The sequence below is a fragment of the Cupressus sempervirens genome, chromosome 1 (assembly GCF_028749045.1).
Source record: "Cupressus sempervirens isolate cs-2001-9-10 chromosome 1, ASM2874904v1, whole genome shotgun sequence".
Lineage (NCBI taxonomy): Eukaryota > Viridiplantae > Streptophyta > Pinopsida > Cupressales > Cupressaceae > Cupressus > Cupressus sempervirens.
In genome coordinates this window covers 184296017-184315334 of record NC_143118.1, presented here as the reverse complement: position 1 = coordinate 184315334, position 19318 = coordinate 184296017, and the positions used below count along the sequence as shown (strand labels likewise).

The following is a 19318-nucleotide window of genomic DNA, read 5'->3' as shown; positions in this document are numbered from 1 at the left end:
TGATGTTCTCGTGATGTTAGTTTCAGCTTTTGAGCAGCTCATTTCTTTCATCATCTGTTTAGGTCGGGTCGTCACCATCTACTGGGTTATACATAGCCCCTTGATACATTTCTACCTCATCATATCAGATGGTCATGGCAATAGGATTTGGGATCCAGGTGTTGATAATATGTATCTATGGCTTATGGAGGATTTTGTTATAGTTCTACTCACTTCAAGACTGGATGCGAGGATAATTAGAGTTGTACAGTCTACAGGTGCAACGATATTTCATAGATTTATATGGGATCTAGAGATTCAGTTGATGGAAGGGTTGCAGAGTGACACCTTGCTTCGCAGTGTGGCCATATTGGTTTTTTTAGTTTGGGCTGTAGAGCTACTTGTAGATTCACATGGGATCCTAGTACTAATTGCTTGAGGACAAGCAATTTCAAGGAGGGGAGATTTGTAATGTCCCCTTTTTGGGACATTAGAAAAATTAAAGGACACATTTATATGATATTAAAATTGACTATGAAAGCGTGGACTCACATTATAAAAGGTCAATTTAATATCCAAAATGGGCTAAAGATGACAAGGAGAGATAATACAAAAAGTCAAGAGAGGAGTCGAAGAGTCACAACTGTGAGGATAAAAGGAGAAGAGACTCTTTCATTTGGTATGCTTGATTTATGATTTAAATTTTAGTTTTCTCTTGCGAGAGTTATTCGGAAAGCTTCAGCTTTCAGCCAGTTTGAGGACGTAGCCCCACGTATCGACAGATAGTGGATTCAAACCCATTGTACGTGGAGACATCACTTCAGGTGTTTCATATGTGCTAATAGGTTATTCTCTTAGTGTACCAATCTGACTGTAAAACTGGGTTTAAGATTGGATTTTGAATGTTGGTTATTGTATTCCTGTTGTATAATGCAATAACATGTCTTGAGGAATTTTATGGGAGCTTTCGGATTTTATACTGTTGATTTGTAATGCATTTTCATATGCTTGAATCCTGAATATTTTGGAATATCTACTGGTTTCGACTATTGTTTCATAATACATATGCCTATGTTTAAGATATGAATATATATTGAGGGAAAAATCGAGTAAATATCCATTTGGGATATTTCAAGGCCATACTGTTATGCCCCCCACCAAATTGAGGATAATCTACCTCAGTAAAAGACAAGGATCACAGCCTTTCCTTTTTGGTAGGCGAAGGAGTTTGCACCTTCTTAACCATGCTATCACAGCCTTCACAATTACATGATCACAACCTTACAATATATCTTAGATAGAAGGATGTTAATGATTACCTTAAACAATATAGCTAAGACTTAATGGGGAAAAAATTGCTTAAATATTAATTTAAAATTGCACAAGGCAACAATTAGTCATTAATTATGCCCCTTGCAAGAGAAACGACTTGGATAAACGGTTGTGACCCTTTCATCATAAATATATTAATAGGAGAAAGGCACATTTGGTTGAGTCTGAGTTTAATTCAGAAAAAGCCATTGAACAAAATTTTGAGATCTAAATTTAATTTAGAAAAGGCAGCCATTTGTATTTAGCAAAGTGTTTGGTATGCAATATGGTTGAATCTATAGTTTATTATGGAATCTCTTACGAATTGTAACTTATTGAATTAAATTGGCAATCCATCAAGAAACATTAGTAATAACCCATTTAACTCCTACAAGAAATCATATTCTGATTAGTGAGGCAATGTGGTGGGGAGGTGCAGCTGCACTGATTTTCCCCAATTAAGTAGCCCACTCGAAGTTGGTTAGCTTGTGGCCAATAGGTCAAATTTTCTTGGCTGGTCATATGGCACTTTTGGGCTTAATTAGTTGTAGGAATCATTATCCAAGTATCCTTCTACAATGATAATCAATTAATATTCAATATTAAGCAAAGGAGAGGAATACTTAAATAAGCAATTACAAGTACTTGACATAATGGAAACGATCTAGAACTAAAGACAAAATATAAAGTTACTAGACTAACTGAACAACTTAAAAGCACAAAAAGTTGCTAAAAACTAATAGACTGATTTAAAAGAAAGTTACTCACACGACCATTATACTAAATATCACAGCAATGCCCTCCCTTAATAGACATTCTACTAACTACCCTACAGAAGACTTGACATAATCTATAAGTCAGTTGGCCATGATTCCTTCTCTTCAAAACATTTTGTGACATGAGTTGCTTCTAAGAGCTTCACTGTTTAGATTTATGATCAGCCAACCGCTTTTTAAAAAACTTTTGTATATGACCAAGTACAACAACAAATTGAGTGCCTATCAGCATGATGTTGGGTAATCAAGCCATCCCTCCCTTTGTCCAGATTCTGAGATTAGCCTCTCAAAAAACTCCGATTTTCACTAATAAAAATTTGGCAAAAATAACTTTAAAACCACAATTTTCCAAAAATCATCGAAAGAAACTGTCGCAAAGCAGCACCATGATTTCGTGGAAATCATCAAACCCTCAATGCAATGTAAAGATCACACATGATTTTGAGAAAAAATTGTCAAAATCTCTAGTACATTAGCAAGAACATCATTTTCCCTAGAAGCCCTAGGCGTGACACAAAACACTCTCAAGAAACCATGATTTTATAAAAATTGTCAAAACATTTTGTCGAAGACGAAAAGCCTTTATTTTGTGAAAAGAAATGTCAAAAACGTTTGGTTTGTGGAGAAAACCAAGGTTGCACTGGGGCAAGGGTACTTGGGTACTCAAGGTAGCAGTACCGATACAGGTATGGGTATGACTATTTTTCAAATTATGGGACAGGGTAGTTGGGTATGTCAAACTTGTTTTCTTCATATAATTTAATATATATAAAAAATCTAAAATTATGGGTCATGAAAATGATTTTTCAAAACAAGAATAGCGATAAAGTTTGCCAATATAATGTATTGTAAGTTTAAGATTTGCAATATGTTTGTAATAATAATATATGATAAATGTTTAGGTGCATAACAGAGAAGGCAGACTTTAAATATCAACAAGAAGACCATAAATCATATAACAGTGACATATTGCAAATCATAAACTTCTGACTTGGATAGTGATAAAGTTTAATCTTAATCAATATTCTATCAAAGTTTCAAAATGATAAGGTATTGAATTAAGCTTGACAGACAACAAGCTGATACACTAACAAAAACCTGAAACAAAAATCAGAAACAGTAATCAAGGTCCTTAGTTGTGATGCTCTCCATTGAGTACCCGGTACTTGGGGTAGATGTACCCAGTACTTGTGTATGCATACCAGGGGTGTGCGTACGCATACCCATGCAACCTAGGAAAAAACAGTAAAAACCTGTGAATTTAATAATCATCAAAAACCAGCAAACCCATGACAAAGAAAATCACAATTTTTGGGGAAAAAAATCATGCAAAAAAATCCCTTTGCGACCAGAAAGACCAGCAACCCTCAATCACAAGAACAAAGAAATCTTGTAGATATAAAAAAAAGGGTAAAAAATTTGAAGAAACTGTGATTTTTAATATAAAAAATACCCAAAAATTGTTAACTCTCAATTTTATTAAAAGGACCAAAAATCTTCTAAAAATCTCCCTTACAAAATATTTAAGAAAAACCATTAAAAATTTCTATTCAAAAAGCCATAAAAATTTCCCATTTTTTGTTAAAATAAAATGGGCAAAAAACTTTAAAAATTCTCTCAAATTTTCTACGTAATTAAACCACAAGTTTTATTTGAAAGATTTGCCAAAAACCAACCTTTTCTTTGATACTATGAAATGATAATCAATTAATATTCAACATTAGGAAAAGGAGAGGAATACACCTTAAATAAGCACTCACAAAAAAATCTTTTCATAACTGGAGTGATTAAGAACCAAAGATAAAATAGAAAGTTACTAAACTAACTAACTAAACAACTTCAAACACAAAAAGGTACTAAAATCTGAAAGACTGACTTGAAAAAAGGTTACTTACATGACCGTTATACCAAATATTACAATATTACTCTAATGCCTTCAATATAGTAGCCCACTGCAAGTTGGCTAATTTGTGGGTCAGGGTGTTGAGTCAACTTGGTTGGTCATTCTGCACTATTGGGCTTAATTGTGAGGAACAGTCTCCGAGCATCATACTAGGCCTTCCCATAAAATTTCTAATATGCTTTGTTTTTGGAAATATGCTAAAAATTTGGACTTGATGGATATTATGATAATTGTTTTTCAAAAGGAATTTATTAGTGTACGATCATAGATCCCCAATATTAATGTTTGATATAAATTGATTACAATTTTCTCTAAATTGAGTTGCAATTATGCACTAGAATACTATTTGTATATAAATTATATTGTGAGAATTATTATTTTGGGCAAAATCAGGAATGTCCTCAAAGGGGACATTACTTCAATGATGAAGTATTATACTATCAAAGATTCAAAATATGACATTATACAATAAATCTATATAAAATGTGTTTGAAATTCAATATATTTTTAAATTTGTTTGCATATGTGTGTGTGTATTATACAGCTGTACCTAACCATACCCTACCTAAGAATTTTTTTTTTATTGACATACTAAAATGTCATATCTGTAGCTAACCTTGTAGCAGAACCAACAACTCAGCGAAAAACCATAAATGGTTCCAATACAATTGACTCAAACTATTAAGTTTTCTACTTGTGAAAGATACCACATGACATTGGTATGGGAGTTTCAAGCATATAATTATAGAAGCTTCAAGACTTCTTTCACGTACTCAGGCATTCAGATTCATTAGAGGACAAAACCAGTCCATTAGATAAGAGAAGACAAAATCCTGATAGCAATATCACAAGATAAGATAAGATAAGATTATTAATGTCCAACAAAAGACCACAAAAGACCTATGGGACTGAGAGTTTATAACCAGAAAGCTGACAACAGTCGGAGCACCAAACGGTGTCCGAGAAAAATGAACAAAAACAAGAAATAACAAGAGACAAGAAGAGAGAGGACAAGGAGAAGACTATGAGTCTTTCCTTGGCAAAATGAAATCAGTCACAGAAGAATAAGACTGTAGGTGAACATGCCTGAACTGTCTCTTGGAACCTGTGGAGGAGTGTCGCTGACGTACATAACCACTGCAAGATCTGACGGATCTGGAATGACCGGCAGAACTAGTAGAAGCAGCCAGCCTTTTCACACCCCGTAAAGGAGTTAAGGGTGCAAAAAAACAGTAATAGGCTGATCAAAGCAATGTCGGTGAGGAAGTAGTGACTGTAAAGTACCATCACTAGACATAATATAACAGTTCTTATGCCTAAATAACATCTACCGACTTCCTAGACATAATCAAAGATGCCTTTGTACACCTCTTATAATGTCATAAAGGTTGATACAACTCGTAAAGAACCATAAATAGCTATGTTTCCTTCCATTTCATGCCAAGTGTCCATAGATATTGTTATAAGCCAAATTAAGCTTCCCTACACAATGGAAATAATATGTAATTACAGAAGTTGTCTCTTTCCATGTGAGCATCCAAGTTCCTTTTCTTATTGTTGGAGTCATATGAAATAATACCTGTTTTGAAGTTAAGATAAATAGTTATAGGATTACAAGGCTAATAACACTTATTCTAACACAAATGCAGTGAGACCAAATATCTGTCTATTATATTGGTATTTTCTTTGTGGAAGTCAATATTTATTCATCATGATGACAAAACAAGAACTGAGAGGTTCACCATGTTATAGGTTTGGGAATAAGAATCCAATTGAATCTATTAAAAGCTTTTGGCATGCCAAGCTTCTAGTAACAATACATGATTTGGATAATAACACTAAGTATGTTCTAAAAGTCAACGAATAGTCACTTATGATAACACTAACATGATTTAGTGCTTCACTAATCCCGGGTCAACAAAACATGATTTGGATGATCACAATAAACTCAGGATTGGAAAGTTTGCCCAACTTACGACATAACCACTGGCCAATCCTTGGTAGACGAAACATGTCTTAGACAGTAACACTAAGACTATGGACTAGTCACTAAAACATAAATCTAGTATTCTGTCTTTCATATGTACAGAACAATATTATTCATATTTTATCAGGTATATTTGTGAGATTACTATATGTTTTTGCTTTGTTGGCTAGCTACTCAAAGCCTATTTGTCATGGAACTAAATTTTAAATGCATTTCACTTGATGCTTTTAAAACTAAAAATGGTTCCGGGAATGTCGTTTGATTCATTTATTGATGTATATATTATTCTCTCTTGCAGACAAGTTACCCTCGTACTGCAAATATTCGCAAGGGTTGGGTTCTTCGTCAGCTTGGGAAATTGGTCATATTCACAGGAGTGATGGGCTTCATTGTGGAACAAGTACGCTTCTTAATGTTCATAATTCCTCTCTTTATCCTTGGTTATATTTGCTTGCCAGTTTGCACTTAATAAATATTCTTATTGTCTATTGGCCTTGCAATGAATTTTCATGCAGTATATGAATCCAACTATAAAGAATTCACAGCATCCTTTCAAGGGAAACTTTCTATATGCTATTGAAAGGGTACTGAAGTTGTCCGTTCCAACTTTATATGTGTGGCTGTGCATGTTTTACTGCTTCTTTCACCTGTGGTATGCTTACAAACAATCATCTTTTCTTTCTTCAATTTTGTTTATGATAAATTGATTTTATATTTTCTTATGAAGAAGGGTAATCATTCATATTCTTTTCTTGAGGACTATAAGAGGACAACTGTGAATGGTCAATTTTACAGTAAAACCTGACTTGCTGATCCTTTTTCAAGGCTGCCATGCACTACTTTTGTGCATAAGGATGGCTCATAATATTATTTTTGGAGTGATAAGGGTTAATTCAGAGAGCTTAACACATTGCTTGCAAGAAAGTTCATAAAATAATAGCGTGGATGACAAAATTAAAAGTTCTATTTCAATCTGTAAATCTGAGCTTAACACATTGCTTGCAAGAAAGTTCATAAAATAATAGCGTGGATGACAAAATTAAAAGTTCTATTTCAATTTGTAAATCTGAGCTATAACTGTGGAGCGGGGCTATAAGCGACACAAACTAGAGCCTTGAATCCTTGGGCATGTTCAAAATTCAACATTCACATGCTTCGAAGGTCTCATTGAATTATTGTGGAAGACACCTCAAAGCTAAAAGGGTTTTGAATTTGGGTGTCCTTTGTGAGAATTCCCCCTTGTAACTTTTACATCGCAACTACAAAATTAAGGACACATTGAAGTTGAAATTACCATGTATGTTGTTTATATTTCTACCATTTAAAAAAGAAAATTATTCTTTTTTCTCAGAGCCTGACTTCGCCATTAAAAGCGGTGCTGTCTATATTTCCTCATGGAGAGCACCTCTAGAGATAATGCTGCACAGAAAAATTCCATTCCTTCTATTACACGACAAGTAAACTATAGGGAGAGAGACTTCTATATGTCTGGGTTTCATGTTCAGGCTGAAAATGGAAAAATAGGCCACTGTCATAGACAAAATATAGGAGTCTTTCCTATGAAAGTTTGATCAGATTTACATGTAGGAGATTTTAGTTTTTAATTTCTGCCTCCTAGATGCATAATGTTATGCTTTCCACTTGAGATGGTATGATATATCTTTGCTGTAACTTGTAATAACACATTGGTTTCTGATACAGGAGCATCTCAGGTTTTTTTGCAGCAATCTTGCTCGGTGGATATGCCTGGTAGCTGTTCCGATGTTGGCTCGGTGAAAGTTTGTGTTCATTCATCGAGTTGGCTCAGTTTGTATTTGATGTTTTGTGTGCCTTGGTGACTTTTGTTGTTGCTCGCTGATGTCTTGTCATCAAGACGTTTTTGTTGCTCGGTGTTATTTGTTCTTTTGTCTCATCAAGGGAGTTTGTATATAGGCCGACTTGTGCATTAAATTCCTACTTCATTTAATAATGGGATCGATCATTGGGATGTGTGTAGACCTATATATGGGTCATAGCACTCTCCTATGTTGGATGTGGAAAGTTCTGTAAGCCATTTTGGGTAGTATAAATAAGGAGTCTTGTTCTAGGTATAAGGACGAATGAGTAGCGAAGTTTGAAGGCCACGAATTGTAAATTTGGCATACATGAAGACTTGTATAGTTTTGTAATTGAATCATTTGTATTGGCTGCAACCAAGAAGGCCTCACAGCTTTACATGTATGAAGATAAATGAATACATTGATTATGCAGTTCTCTTTCTCTCTCTTTGTGTTGTTTGTGCAAGGTTGCTAGTGATTAGGTGAGCCTTGGACCCTAGTTATCAGTCTTCCTTGCGTCAAGTGGTATCAAAGTGAAGGTTCAGATCTAGGTTTGGGAGTCTAGATTTGTGATTGGGGTTCCTTCATTTAAGCCCTAGTTGGTGGATTTGTTATGGGCTAGCAGATTGTGATCTAACATGCAATTGTAGAGGGTTTCAAGATGGTTCGTGGAAGGAGAGATGAAGAACCTGATCTCGCAGATGTGTTGAGACAAATTTGCTGCTTGGTTGGAAGCTGTTGAGACAGTCCAACACCGTGGAAGACATCTTGATGATGAAGTTGAAGGGGCACAGGTCGTTGCTGCACCTGAATCTGAAATGGATCTGAGAGAAGAAAGGCTTCGAAAGGCATTGACAAGTTCGAAGTATACACTGCAGTTTGATCCTCCTGAGTATAGTGGAAAGTTAGACTCGGATGAATTGATGGATTGGGTTGCCAAGATGGAGAAGCAATTTGAGTATGAGAACATAGTAGAGGAAAACATGGTGAAATTTGCAAGCACAAAGTTGAAAGGTCACACATCCTTATGGTGGGAACATCTACAATTAGATCGGCAAAGGAGAGGTAAAACCAAAATCAAAGCTTGGGATAAGATGGCAAACAAGTTGAAGGGAATGTTTCTACCTTGTGATTATCAAATTAACCTAGTGAGGAAAATTCAAAGTTTAAAGCAGAAAGATAGATCTGTGAAAGAGTACATTGATGAATTATATAGATTGGATATTAGATTTGGACATATTGAAGATGAGGTGGAAAGGGTTGCAAGATACCTGAGTGGTTTAACAACTTCTATCCAAGAAGAGATCATCTTGGTTAAGTTGGAAAGTATTGAGGAAGTTTATCAGTTTTCCCTAAGAGCTGAGGAGAAATTGAATAAAAGGCATGAGTAAAGACAAAGTGGAAGAGGTGGTAGATTCTCGAGAGAAAGAGGAAGATCTTATGGTGAAAACCCTAGATCTGATTAAGACAGGAGAAATCAGATAAATCAAGATAAGGCAAGATCGAGTGGAGAGGTGAAAGTTCATCCCAAGGAAGAGGTAGTTTTCACTGAGGTGGCTGTAACAAAGGAGGATTCCGAAGAACTTGTTATTGTTGAGGTCATAGATCCTTTGAATGTAAGAAAGAAGATAAGAAAGTCAGTAGCATAAATGCTTTGGTGCAAGAAGATTCAGCGAATGAACCTGATAAGGAAGGAAACTTGATGGTTAGGATAGCATTATGGTGAAAGAAATGAGGAGAATCAAGTAAGAAAGAGTTTATTCAAGACAAGATGTAGAGTTGTAGACAATGTTTGGAAAGTGATTATTGATAGTGGAAGTTAAGAAAATTGGGTGTATGAGGCAAAGGTTACCGAGTTGCAGCTTGAAAAGTTGAAGCATCCAAGACCATATCAGATTTCATGGATTAGAGATGAGCATACACTTACGGTAAGTGAACAATGTTTTGTGAATTTGAAAATTGGGAAGTATTATGATAAGGTGTTGTGTGATATTATGGTTATGGATTGTTGTCATATCTTGTTGGGGAGACCTTGGCAATATAATAGCATGCTTTATACAATGGGAGATTGCACAAATATACTATTTGGGCTAATAGAAAGAGACATATCTTGTAACCTTTGAACAAAGAATCTGTAGGTGATATATGCACATTTGCGACAGTTTGTCTAATGGAAGGTAGACAATTTGTTAAGAATTTGAAGAAGAATGGTGTTTTCTTTGTTGTGATTCCTAACAAATCGAGTGAGAAGACAAAAGATTGAGTTCTTGAATAAGTTGTGAAGTTACTGAGTATAAATAGATCATTTCAGACAATGTACCTAATGGTTTACCACCGATGAGGAGAATTAATCATTGTATGGATTTGATTCCTCCAACTAGTTTACCAAATAAAGCACCTTACTGATTAACGCCTACAGAGAATGAAGAGCTTAATTGACAAATTCAAGAGTTGTTACAGAAAAGATTGATCAGAGAAAGTTTGAGTCTATGTGCAGTACCTGTTGTATTGGCACCTAAGAAGAAGAGAGAATGACCACCGTGTACTGATTCAAGAGCTATCAACAAAATAACAATTAAGCGTAGGTTTCCTATGCCGAGGATGGATGATATAAAAGATTGTTTCAATGGAGCAAGATATTTTACGAAAACTGATTTGAAGAGTGGATATCATCATATTAGAATCAGAGAAGGTGATGAGTGGAAGACTTCTTTTAAGACAAAGGAAGGTTTGTATGAATGGTTGGTTATGCCTTTTGGTTTAACTAATGCACCCAAGTACTTTTATGAGGTTGATGGATGAGGTTTGGAGAAGAGCATTTGTTGCACTTTAGACAAGTGTTATAGAGATTGAAAGAAGATAAGTTGTTGATTAATTTGAAAAAGTGTTCCTTCATGAAAGAGATCGATCGGCCCCCTCGCATATTATTGGTGCCCCTAAACAGATTATTGTATCGAGATCGGATTGAGATTTATTGCAACATTGTTCGTTGTGCTTGGGCAACTATGATTCCCACCCACCGCACCGGATGGTGGTTCGAGTTGATGGAGATCAATACCCATCATTGAGATTGTGTATTTGGGATTTGTGATTTCAATTGATGGTTTGAAGATGGATTCGAGAAGGTTAAAGCAATTCTTGAATAGCCTACACCTAAGAATGTCGATGAGGTAAGATCATTCCATGGTTTAGCATGTTTTTATCGAAAGTTCGTTAGAAATTTCAGTTCAGTTTGCAATGCTATGACTCAAAAAATGAGAGGAGATAAAAGAGAACTCAAATGGACACATGAAGCTAATAAGAGTTTTGAGACTTTGAAACAAAAGGTTGTTGAACTGCCTGTCTTAGCTTTACCTAATTTCAATAAGGTATTTCAAGTTGAATGTGATGCAATTAGTAGTGCAATAGGAGATGTGTTGAGTCAAGAAGGTAAACTTGTTGCTTTCTTTAGTGAGAAGTTGAATGATGCTAAAAGGAAGTATTATGTGTATGATAAAGAGTTTTATGCTATTGTTCAAGCTTTGAAAAATTGGAGACATTATTTGATGCCAAAGGAATTTGTGTTGTAAACTGATCATAAGGCATTGCAGTATTTAGGTAGTCAGAACTAGTTGAATCAAACACAAAAAATGGGTTGAGTACTTGTAGAATTTCACATTTGATTGTCTAACCAAGTTGTTGATGCATTAAGTAGGCAAAGATCTTTGTTGACTTAAATGAAAATTGAATTTCTTGGATTTGAGGAAATGAAGAACTTGTATAAGAGTGACCTTGATTTTTCTGAGCCGTGGAGAAAGTGCAGTGCACCTATACCAGATGAACCAAATAAGTAGGAAGACTATTTCATTCAAGAAGGTATGTTGTTCAAGGGAAATCAATTGTGTATACCAAGAGGATCAATGAGAACTAATTTGGTAAAGGAAAAACATAGTGGTGGTTTGGCTAGACATTTTGGCATATTAATAAGACATTGAATTTGCTTAAGGAAAGGTATTTTTGGCCCTAGTTGTATAAGGATGTTCAAAAATTTGTGAAGAGTTGTAGAGTTTGTCAAATTGCAAAGGGAGTGAGTCAAAATACTAGATTGTATACATTGATTTCTGTTCCTAAGTACGTTGGAGTGATATCATCATGGATTTTGTTCTTGGCTTACCGAGGATAGCTAGAGTATATGATTCCATATTTGTGGTTGTGGATAGATTTTCTAAGATGACACATTTCATACCATGTAGGAAAACATCGAATGCAGTACATCTAGCAGATCTTTTCTTTAAGGAGATTGTCAGATTGCATGGATTACCGAGGAGTATCATTTATGACTGAAATAGTAAGTTTGTTGGCTATTTCTGGAAGATTCTATGAAAGAAGTTGGATACTGAGTTGAAGTATAGTTCTACATTTCATCCACAGACTGATGGACAAACGGAGGTTGTAAACAAGAGTTTGGGTGGGTTGTTGAGATGCTTAGTTGGAGTTCACCCAAATAATTGGGATTTCATATTAGCTCAAGCATAGTTTGCATACAATAATTTAGTGAATTGGAGTATTGGCAAAACACCTTTTGAGATTGTTACTGGCATAAAATCGCGAGGTATATCAGATTTGAGAGATATTGTTGGAGAAGAGAAGAGGAGCACTGAAGGGGAAGCATTTGCTGAATTTATGAAGTCATTGCACGAGGAAGTGAAACATAAGTTGGAGCTGAGTGATCAGAATTACAAGGATAATGCAGATAAGTCAAGGAGACATGGTTTTTGAAGTTGGTTACGAAGCGGACTCATTTGAAGAAAGGTGGATGTCATGTTAGAACATATAGTAAGTTGAAGATGAAGAAATTTGGTCCTTGTAGGATATCGAGGCGATTTGACAGGGGAAATGCTTACAAGGTGGAGTTACCTGATGACATGGATATATCACCTATATTCAATGTTGCTGATTTGTATAAGTATCATGAACCTAATAAGGAAATGATGGTACTGAGTGATTCTCCTAAAAAGCAAGTGGAAGAAGTTGAACAGATTCTGGAACAGAGAGTTGGCAAAAGCACAAGAGGTAAAGATTACATGGAGTATTTGATAAAGTGGAGGAACATACCAGTTGAAGACTCTACTTGGATTTCTCAATTTGAGTTGGACTCAACTTGGGTTATGACCTACTCATTATTCAAAGAATCATTTTCTTATCAACCTCGGGTGTATGATGCAGGAGCATCTCGGATTTTTTTGCAGCAACCCTGTTCAGTGGATGTGCACGGTAATTGTTCTGATGTTGACTCACTGAAACTTCTTGTGTTTGTTCATCGAGTTGGCTCAGTTTGTATGTGACGCTCTGTGTTCACCGAGTGCCTCGTTAACTTTTGTTGTTGCTTGGTGATGTCTTGTCATTGAGATGTTTTTATTGCTCGATGTTATCTATTCTTTTGTCTCACTAAGGGAGTTTGTTTGTAGGACGATTTGTGCATATAATTCTTGGTCATGCATTTAACAATGGGATCGATCATTGGGATGCATGTAGACCTATATCTGGGTCGTTGCATTCTCCTATGTTGGATCTAGAAAGTTCTGTAAGCTGTTTTGGGTAGTATAAATAGGGAGTATTGTTCTAGGTTAAGGAGGAATGGGTAGCGAAGTTTGAAGGCCACAAATTGTGAATCTAACATACATGAAGACTTTTTAGTTCTGTAATTGAATCTTTAGTAATGGCCGCAACTAGGAAGGCCTCAAAGCTTGACATGTATGAAGTCTTATGAATGAAATGCATTGATTTTTATAGTTTTGTGTGTGTGTATGCGTGCACGAGGTTGTTGGTGATTAGGTGAGTGTTGGGCCCTAGTTATCAGTCTTCCTTGCATCAATTTTTGTGTTTTTCATGTTGAACCTTACAATGAATATGTATTTGATATAAAGAGGCATGTCTCCTATAGAGATATGTCTCTTGTTAATACCTTAACTCACATTATTTATTGCTTTAACATATATCACAAATGATATTTTCTTAATGTATTATCATGATTATAATATATGATAATAATTTATACATACATACATACATACATACATACATACATATATATATATACACACTTTTAATTTATTATCGATAATAATAATGCTTCATGATAATAATAGTGAAAGAAATCAAATGTTTAAGGCCGATAGATCATTCAAACATTTGATTTCATCAATTGGAATCATCTGATTGAAGCAACTATCATTAACACTCCCTCTTAGCTAGAAATGATGATTTCTATCCTAATAAACAACAAAATGTACTATTGTTACCTCACAGTAACATCAGGAGTACGGTATGCCCAAGAATATCAACCATATGATATTCACCATACTTATATCTTTTCTTGGTACATGCACTGACATCACGTCTCATGATGTCTACTAGAGAAGATATGCACTCATGGTTTCTCCATTGATACTACTTCTCATAGTATCCACCATGCCATATCTTAGTGATATAACTTATAGTAGTATGAACACTACTTAGTGACATAAGAGATATGCACTATCATGATTTCCATAGACATCATCCATGTGACATCCATCATGATAGCAAGTTAAACTATTGTTAAGATCGTCACCTTACAATAGTAATCACAATCAAACATTATTGAAAGATTGTCACCTTTCATGATGTTTCTACAAAATCATGTAGTAACTCACATGACATCCACCATGAACCATAATAAAGGGTGGATCCACCATGGATATTCCTAGAGGTGGAACAAGGGTTTTCACCTCAAACTTCTCTTATAGAGATAAGATGAGATAAGATGAGATAAATGTATTGATTCCAACAAGGGTCTAAGGGATTGAAAGATTACAGCAAGGAGCACAACTCACAACAGGAGCACCAAACGGTGACCGAGAAAGAGTAAAGAAAAAAAGAACACCAAGAAAGGGACTAGGAGTCCTTCCTTGGCCAAGAGAATTCCAACATCGAAGGATAAGGTCCAGGGCAACCAAGGGTTTGTTAGAATTTGTGAAAAATAAATATAAAACCAAAATCTAATGAAAGAGTTAGATCAAACAATAGGAAATGAATTGACATAATAATAATATGAGACCAGTTTCTGATGTAAATGCTCAGAGGCATAATATCATCAATATTTCATAATGTGTTATATGATATACAAAAGAGCTAGCCTGTTTTTATAGGCAAGAGCTAGTAGGAGGCTTGGACAAGGTTGAGACAAGTATCTCAACTTGGAGGAAGTAGAGTCATAATGGAAACAACCACCTACAATCCACTTACAATCTAGAATATTGGTGTCCAAATTGGGCTGAATAATATCTTAAAAGTAGTTGAGTCAAAAGTATGACTCAACAATATCCTCATAATAATAATATCCAAAATAAATAATTCCTCCTACTGAATGAGTTCACCTAAGTAAACTTAATAGAAGAGTGAAATGAAAAATAACCATTTATTGTAATACCCCCTTAAGTGTAACTTAGGGAATACTTTAATGCAATATATAGCTAATGGGTCCCAACAACAAAGCCATGTTACCTACCCATGTACAACTAAAAGCATGCAATCTCTCAGAAAGAGGAGAAAGAGGGAAAACCACATCGGAAAAGCCCTCCCCCAAAATTAGAGAACTAAAAAAACAAGATGCATGAATAGAGGGAACAATCAAGACCCTCCTACCATAAAATACATCATGCATATACAATCAAGAAGTATGAGAAGAAGAGATACAAAGTAGCCACTCTTTAATGTAGAATGTAAGCCAATGGTAGATGATCCAGGCTCAATGTAGAAACTATGCCATGACTGAAGAACAACATTCCTTTCCTTTGGAAGAAACAAAACCAAAGGTTGTATTAGTGAAGCCTCCCCAATTTGAAGGATGAAACTTCAAACTACATGGAATCTTAGAAACCTTCTCAAGTGTCCTCATATCAATATTGAAGTGCGCCTCCTTTAGTCATGTGTGCTAAGGAACTCTGCTAAAATAGACAATTCAGGATCAACTAAGGATGGATTTAGAACATGTTGTAAAGACTCAAGAGTCTCTTTTGAAGATAAAGTGATCTCCTCCAATTGTTGTAGTGAATCACTTTGAACTTATAGTTGTATGAATGCAGGCATCATCAGGAATAATAGTAGATACAATATCAGTAAAAGAAGGAATGAATGCCTCAAGGACTTGATCATGTGAGAATAACCAAGTTCGAGCGGCCAAAGTTCTCCTTAAAATCTATCACCACTAGAAGTGTGATCAAAATATATCGAAGAGTCAACATCATCATCAGTAACAAAGTTTGCAAAGTAGTATATCCAAGATGCATGATCAACCACTCCTGTAGCAATGATCTCTCTACTCTCCAAGTCTCTAATAAGAAACAATTTAGGAGTCAATCCCTCAGTCCTCCTTGTTGGACCATTAGTGAGTTGATAGATGGAAAGGAGATTATGAGTTAAGTGAGGTACACACAACACATCTTTGAAGGTTCCCTCCCCCTTATCAATTGTTCCTTTCCCAATCACATTCATGTAAGTATGATTTCCCATCAAAATAGGCGATGCATGAGAAGGCTGAAATGAAGAATACAGAGATAGTAAAGATGCCATATGATGAGAAGCTCCTGAATCTAGAAGCCATCTCCCTGAATCATGACTTAAAGTAGCAATTAAGGCTTGACCTTTTTCCTTGTTATCCTTTCCTTTAGCAAAATTGGAATGAGAAGAAGAGGATGGAATAGTCATTGTTGAAGGTAAATTTACTTAATTCTTCTTAAGAAGTTTATTGAGTTCATTTTTATTATTCTCATAGCAATGATGTTCTTCATGTCCATTCTTCTTGCAATATGCACAAGTAGGCTTTTCCTTTTTAGACAATTCCTTATTTGATAAAGAAGATTCAAATTCTCTCCGTGCCTTACTTATTGTCTTTTGTTTCTGTTCAGAATTTCCTGCTTCTTTTGTACCTTGGGCTCACTAGCAATTAATGCTTGTGACTTGGATGACTTGATGATACCCATATGAATTAGCTTTACTTCCTCTTGGATTAGAAGAGTTGAAAATGAATCAAAATTAGGATCAACATATACAACTCCCATAGTAACCTGATTGGTATGAAAGGTAGAAACAAATACTAAGTACTCAAGACCAAGCTTGGATAATACATTGAGAATCAACTGTATATCTTCCTTTATTATCTTGCAGTCCTTTAGCTATGATCTTAATTGTTTAATCTTGGAGATGTAGTCTTGGATGTTGTTGAAACTTTTTAGATCAAGATTCATTAGATCATTAATGATTTGATAACCCTTAATCTTGTTAGTTTTACCATACAAAGTTTCAAGAGCATCCCAAGCCTCTTTAGGTGTCTTGAATGATTCTGAATGAAATTGTAAATCAAAAGAGACTAATAAACAAATGTAGCCAAGATATTTTTCACGATTGGTCTCACATCCTGGAAGATCATTAGCATCAGTAGGTGCGGTATTAGATTCATTTACATATCCCGTGCAACCTTTTTCCCTTATATAATTTCATACTGATTTTTTCCATGATTCATAATTATATGGAGTTAGGAGTTCAATTTGTAATTTCCCCATCTTTAATACCAAAATGAACCAATGCAATCAAAACAACACAAGATCACCCTCCCAAATTCACTAAATCAGAAATCACCCTCCCAAGATGCAATGATTTTGGCACTTTATAAGTAGTGCATGTACAATTGCCACTTGCCAGAATGGACCAAAGTGAACTTATGATTTTGATAATTACAACTTCAAATATGATGCAATAAGGGACTCATACAATTAGGACACTAGATCAGTCAAGGATCTAATAGAGTACAAGTGCCAAATTAGGCCAATTTTGACCCAATTCTTAATGTAGACTACAAAAGCATGCACTTTAAAAATAAATAGCACCTGAAAAAGTGTCCATATGAGCCCGAACAATGCCTCAAAAGTTGCAAAATTCAGGATTGGATAGGGACCGTCATCAAGAATTGCAAGAGGACCCCACAAGGTGGGCATTGCATGAGGGGGGTTGCGCTCAATGTGGGCTAGCTATAGGTGGGCCTTGCTTGATGTAGGTCCCTATTGGATGTGGACCATGCTTGATGTAGGCCCAGCTAGAGGTGGGACTCGCAAGAGGCAGGCCTCTGGTTGTGGGTCCCACTCTAGAAAAATGCTCTATTTGCACGTTGTCCTCAAGATCTAAATACTTCAAAGAGTTGTAATCACTAGATCAATAAAAACAATATATATGCAAAAGAGATTAATGGGTCTTCATAAATCCTTTATGATTCTCCAGTTTGTATAGAAATGCAAGAGAAGAGGATACACGATTTTTCAAGACCACTAAAAATAATCTAATCTTTCAAAAACTCTCTGATACCATGTTAGAATTTGTGAAAAACAAATATAGAACCAAAATCTAACAAAAGAGTTAGACCAAACAACAGGAAATGAATTGACATAATAATAATATCAGACCAATTTTTGATGTAAATGCTCAGAGGCATAATATCATCAATATCTCCCAATGTGTTATATGGTATAAAAAAGAGCTAGCCTGTTTATATGTCAAGGGTGGTATCAACTTGGAGCAGGTAAAGTACTCATGAAAACAACCACCTGTCATCCACCTACAATCTAGAAGGGTGGTACCCAAATTGGACTGAACCATATCTTACGAGTAGTTGAGTCAAAAGTATGACCCAACAATATACTCCTAATAATAAATTCCTCCTACTTAATTAGTTCACTTAAGTAAAGTAAATAGAAGAGTGAAATGGAAAATAACCATTTACTTTAACGGTGTCTTAAACCGTCCTTGAAAACTACTCGAAGAGGAGTGTCATTGCCTAGGGAGTCCACTACGGGGTCTCACCAATCTGGGTTGACTGTGGGCCAGAGTGTCGAGTGGCCGCTTCATACCCCTAGGAGGGGACATGGATGTGAAAAAGTCAATGATAAGCTGATCTGAAGCTTAGGTTTTTTAGGAAAAGGAGCTGCACAACACTTATCCCGAAGTTGTATTGCCTCCTAGAGATAGAGCGCTAGGCAACGTTGGTCAATTTATCTGAAAGAAGTCGATAAGGACTTGCAATCTTCTAAAAGATAGTGGAACCTCTCTTTGATCTCATAGTAAATGGGACAACGGAAAATGAAGTCGGTGTGAGACCTGAGTCGGTGGGAGCCAACTCTGATGGAACCAAGAGAGATATAGAGGGCGTGGCACTGTCGTTGGGCCAAGTAGACAAGGCGCATGATAATCTTGTTTTGGATATCCAAGAAGTGCTTAGCATAAAAGGCCATCCACAGACGCAACCCTCCTAGAGGGTTACACCAAGTTGTGCTAATGACTGTCTGTAGATATCTAGTCTAACATGTTCGTTCAACTCCTACCCAGGGTAGGTGAATGGGAGCGTCTAGAGAAAATTGGTAGGGAGGGAGATGGTCAATCTCAATTTCAGTCGAGCCCAATAAAGTAGTGGCTTGAGCATACTAACAATAAGCATGGGTAGCTAGATCTAAGATAGCAATAGTGACTGAGGAGCAGT

At 35.7% G+C, this 19318-nt stretch overlaps 1 protein-coding gene across 1 annotated transcript in view; it reads left to right on the top strand.

Annotated features, from left to right (window-relative positions):
• The window catches only part of TAG1 (membrane bound O-acyl transferase (MBOAT) family protein), a 157239-nt gene that overhangs the window by 91935 nt on the left and 45986 nt on the right, over positions 1–19318 (top strand). Inside the window, exons 8-9 of the mRNA XM_089819530.1 lie at positions 6255–6356; positions 6472–6608. Coding sequence (XP_089675656.1) covers positions 6255–6356; positions 6472–6608 — 239 coding nt within the window. The remainder of the gene's footprint in view (positions 1–6254; positions 6357–6471; positions 6609–19318) is intronic.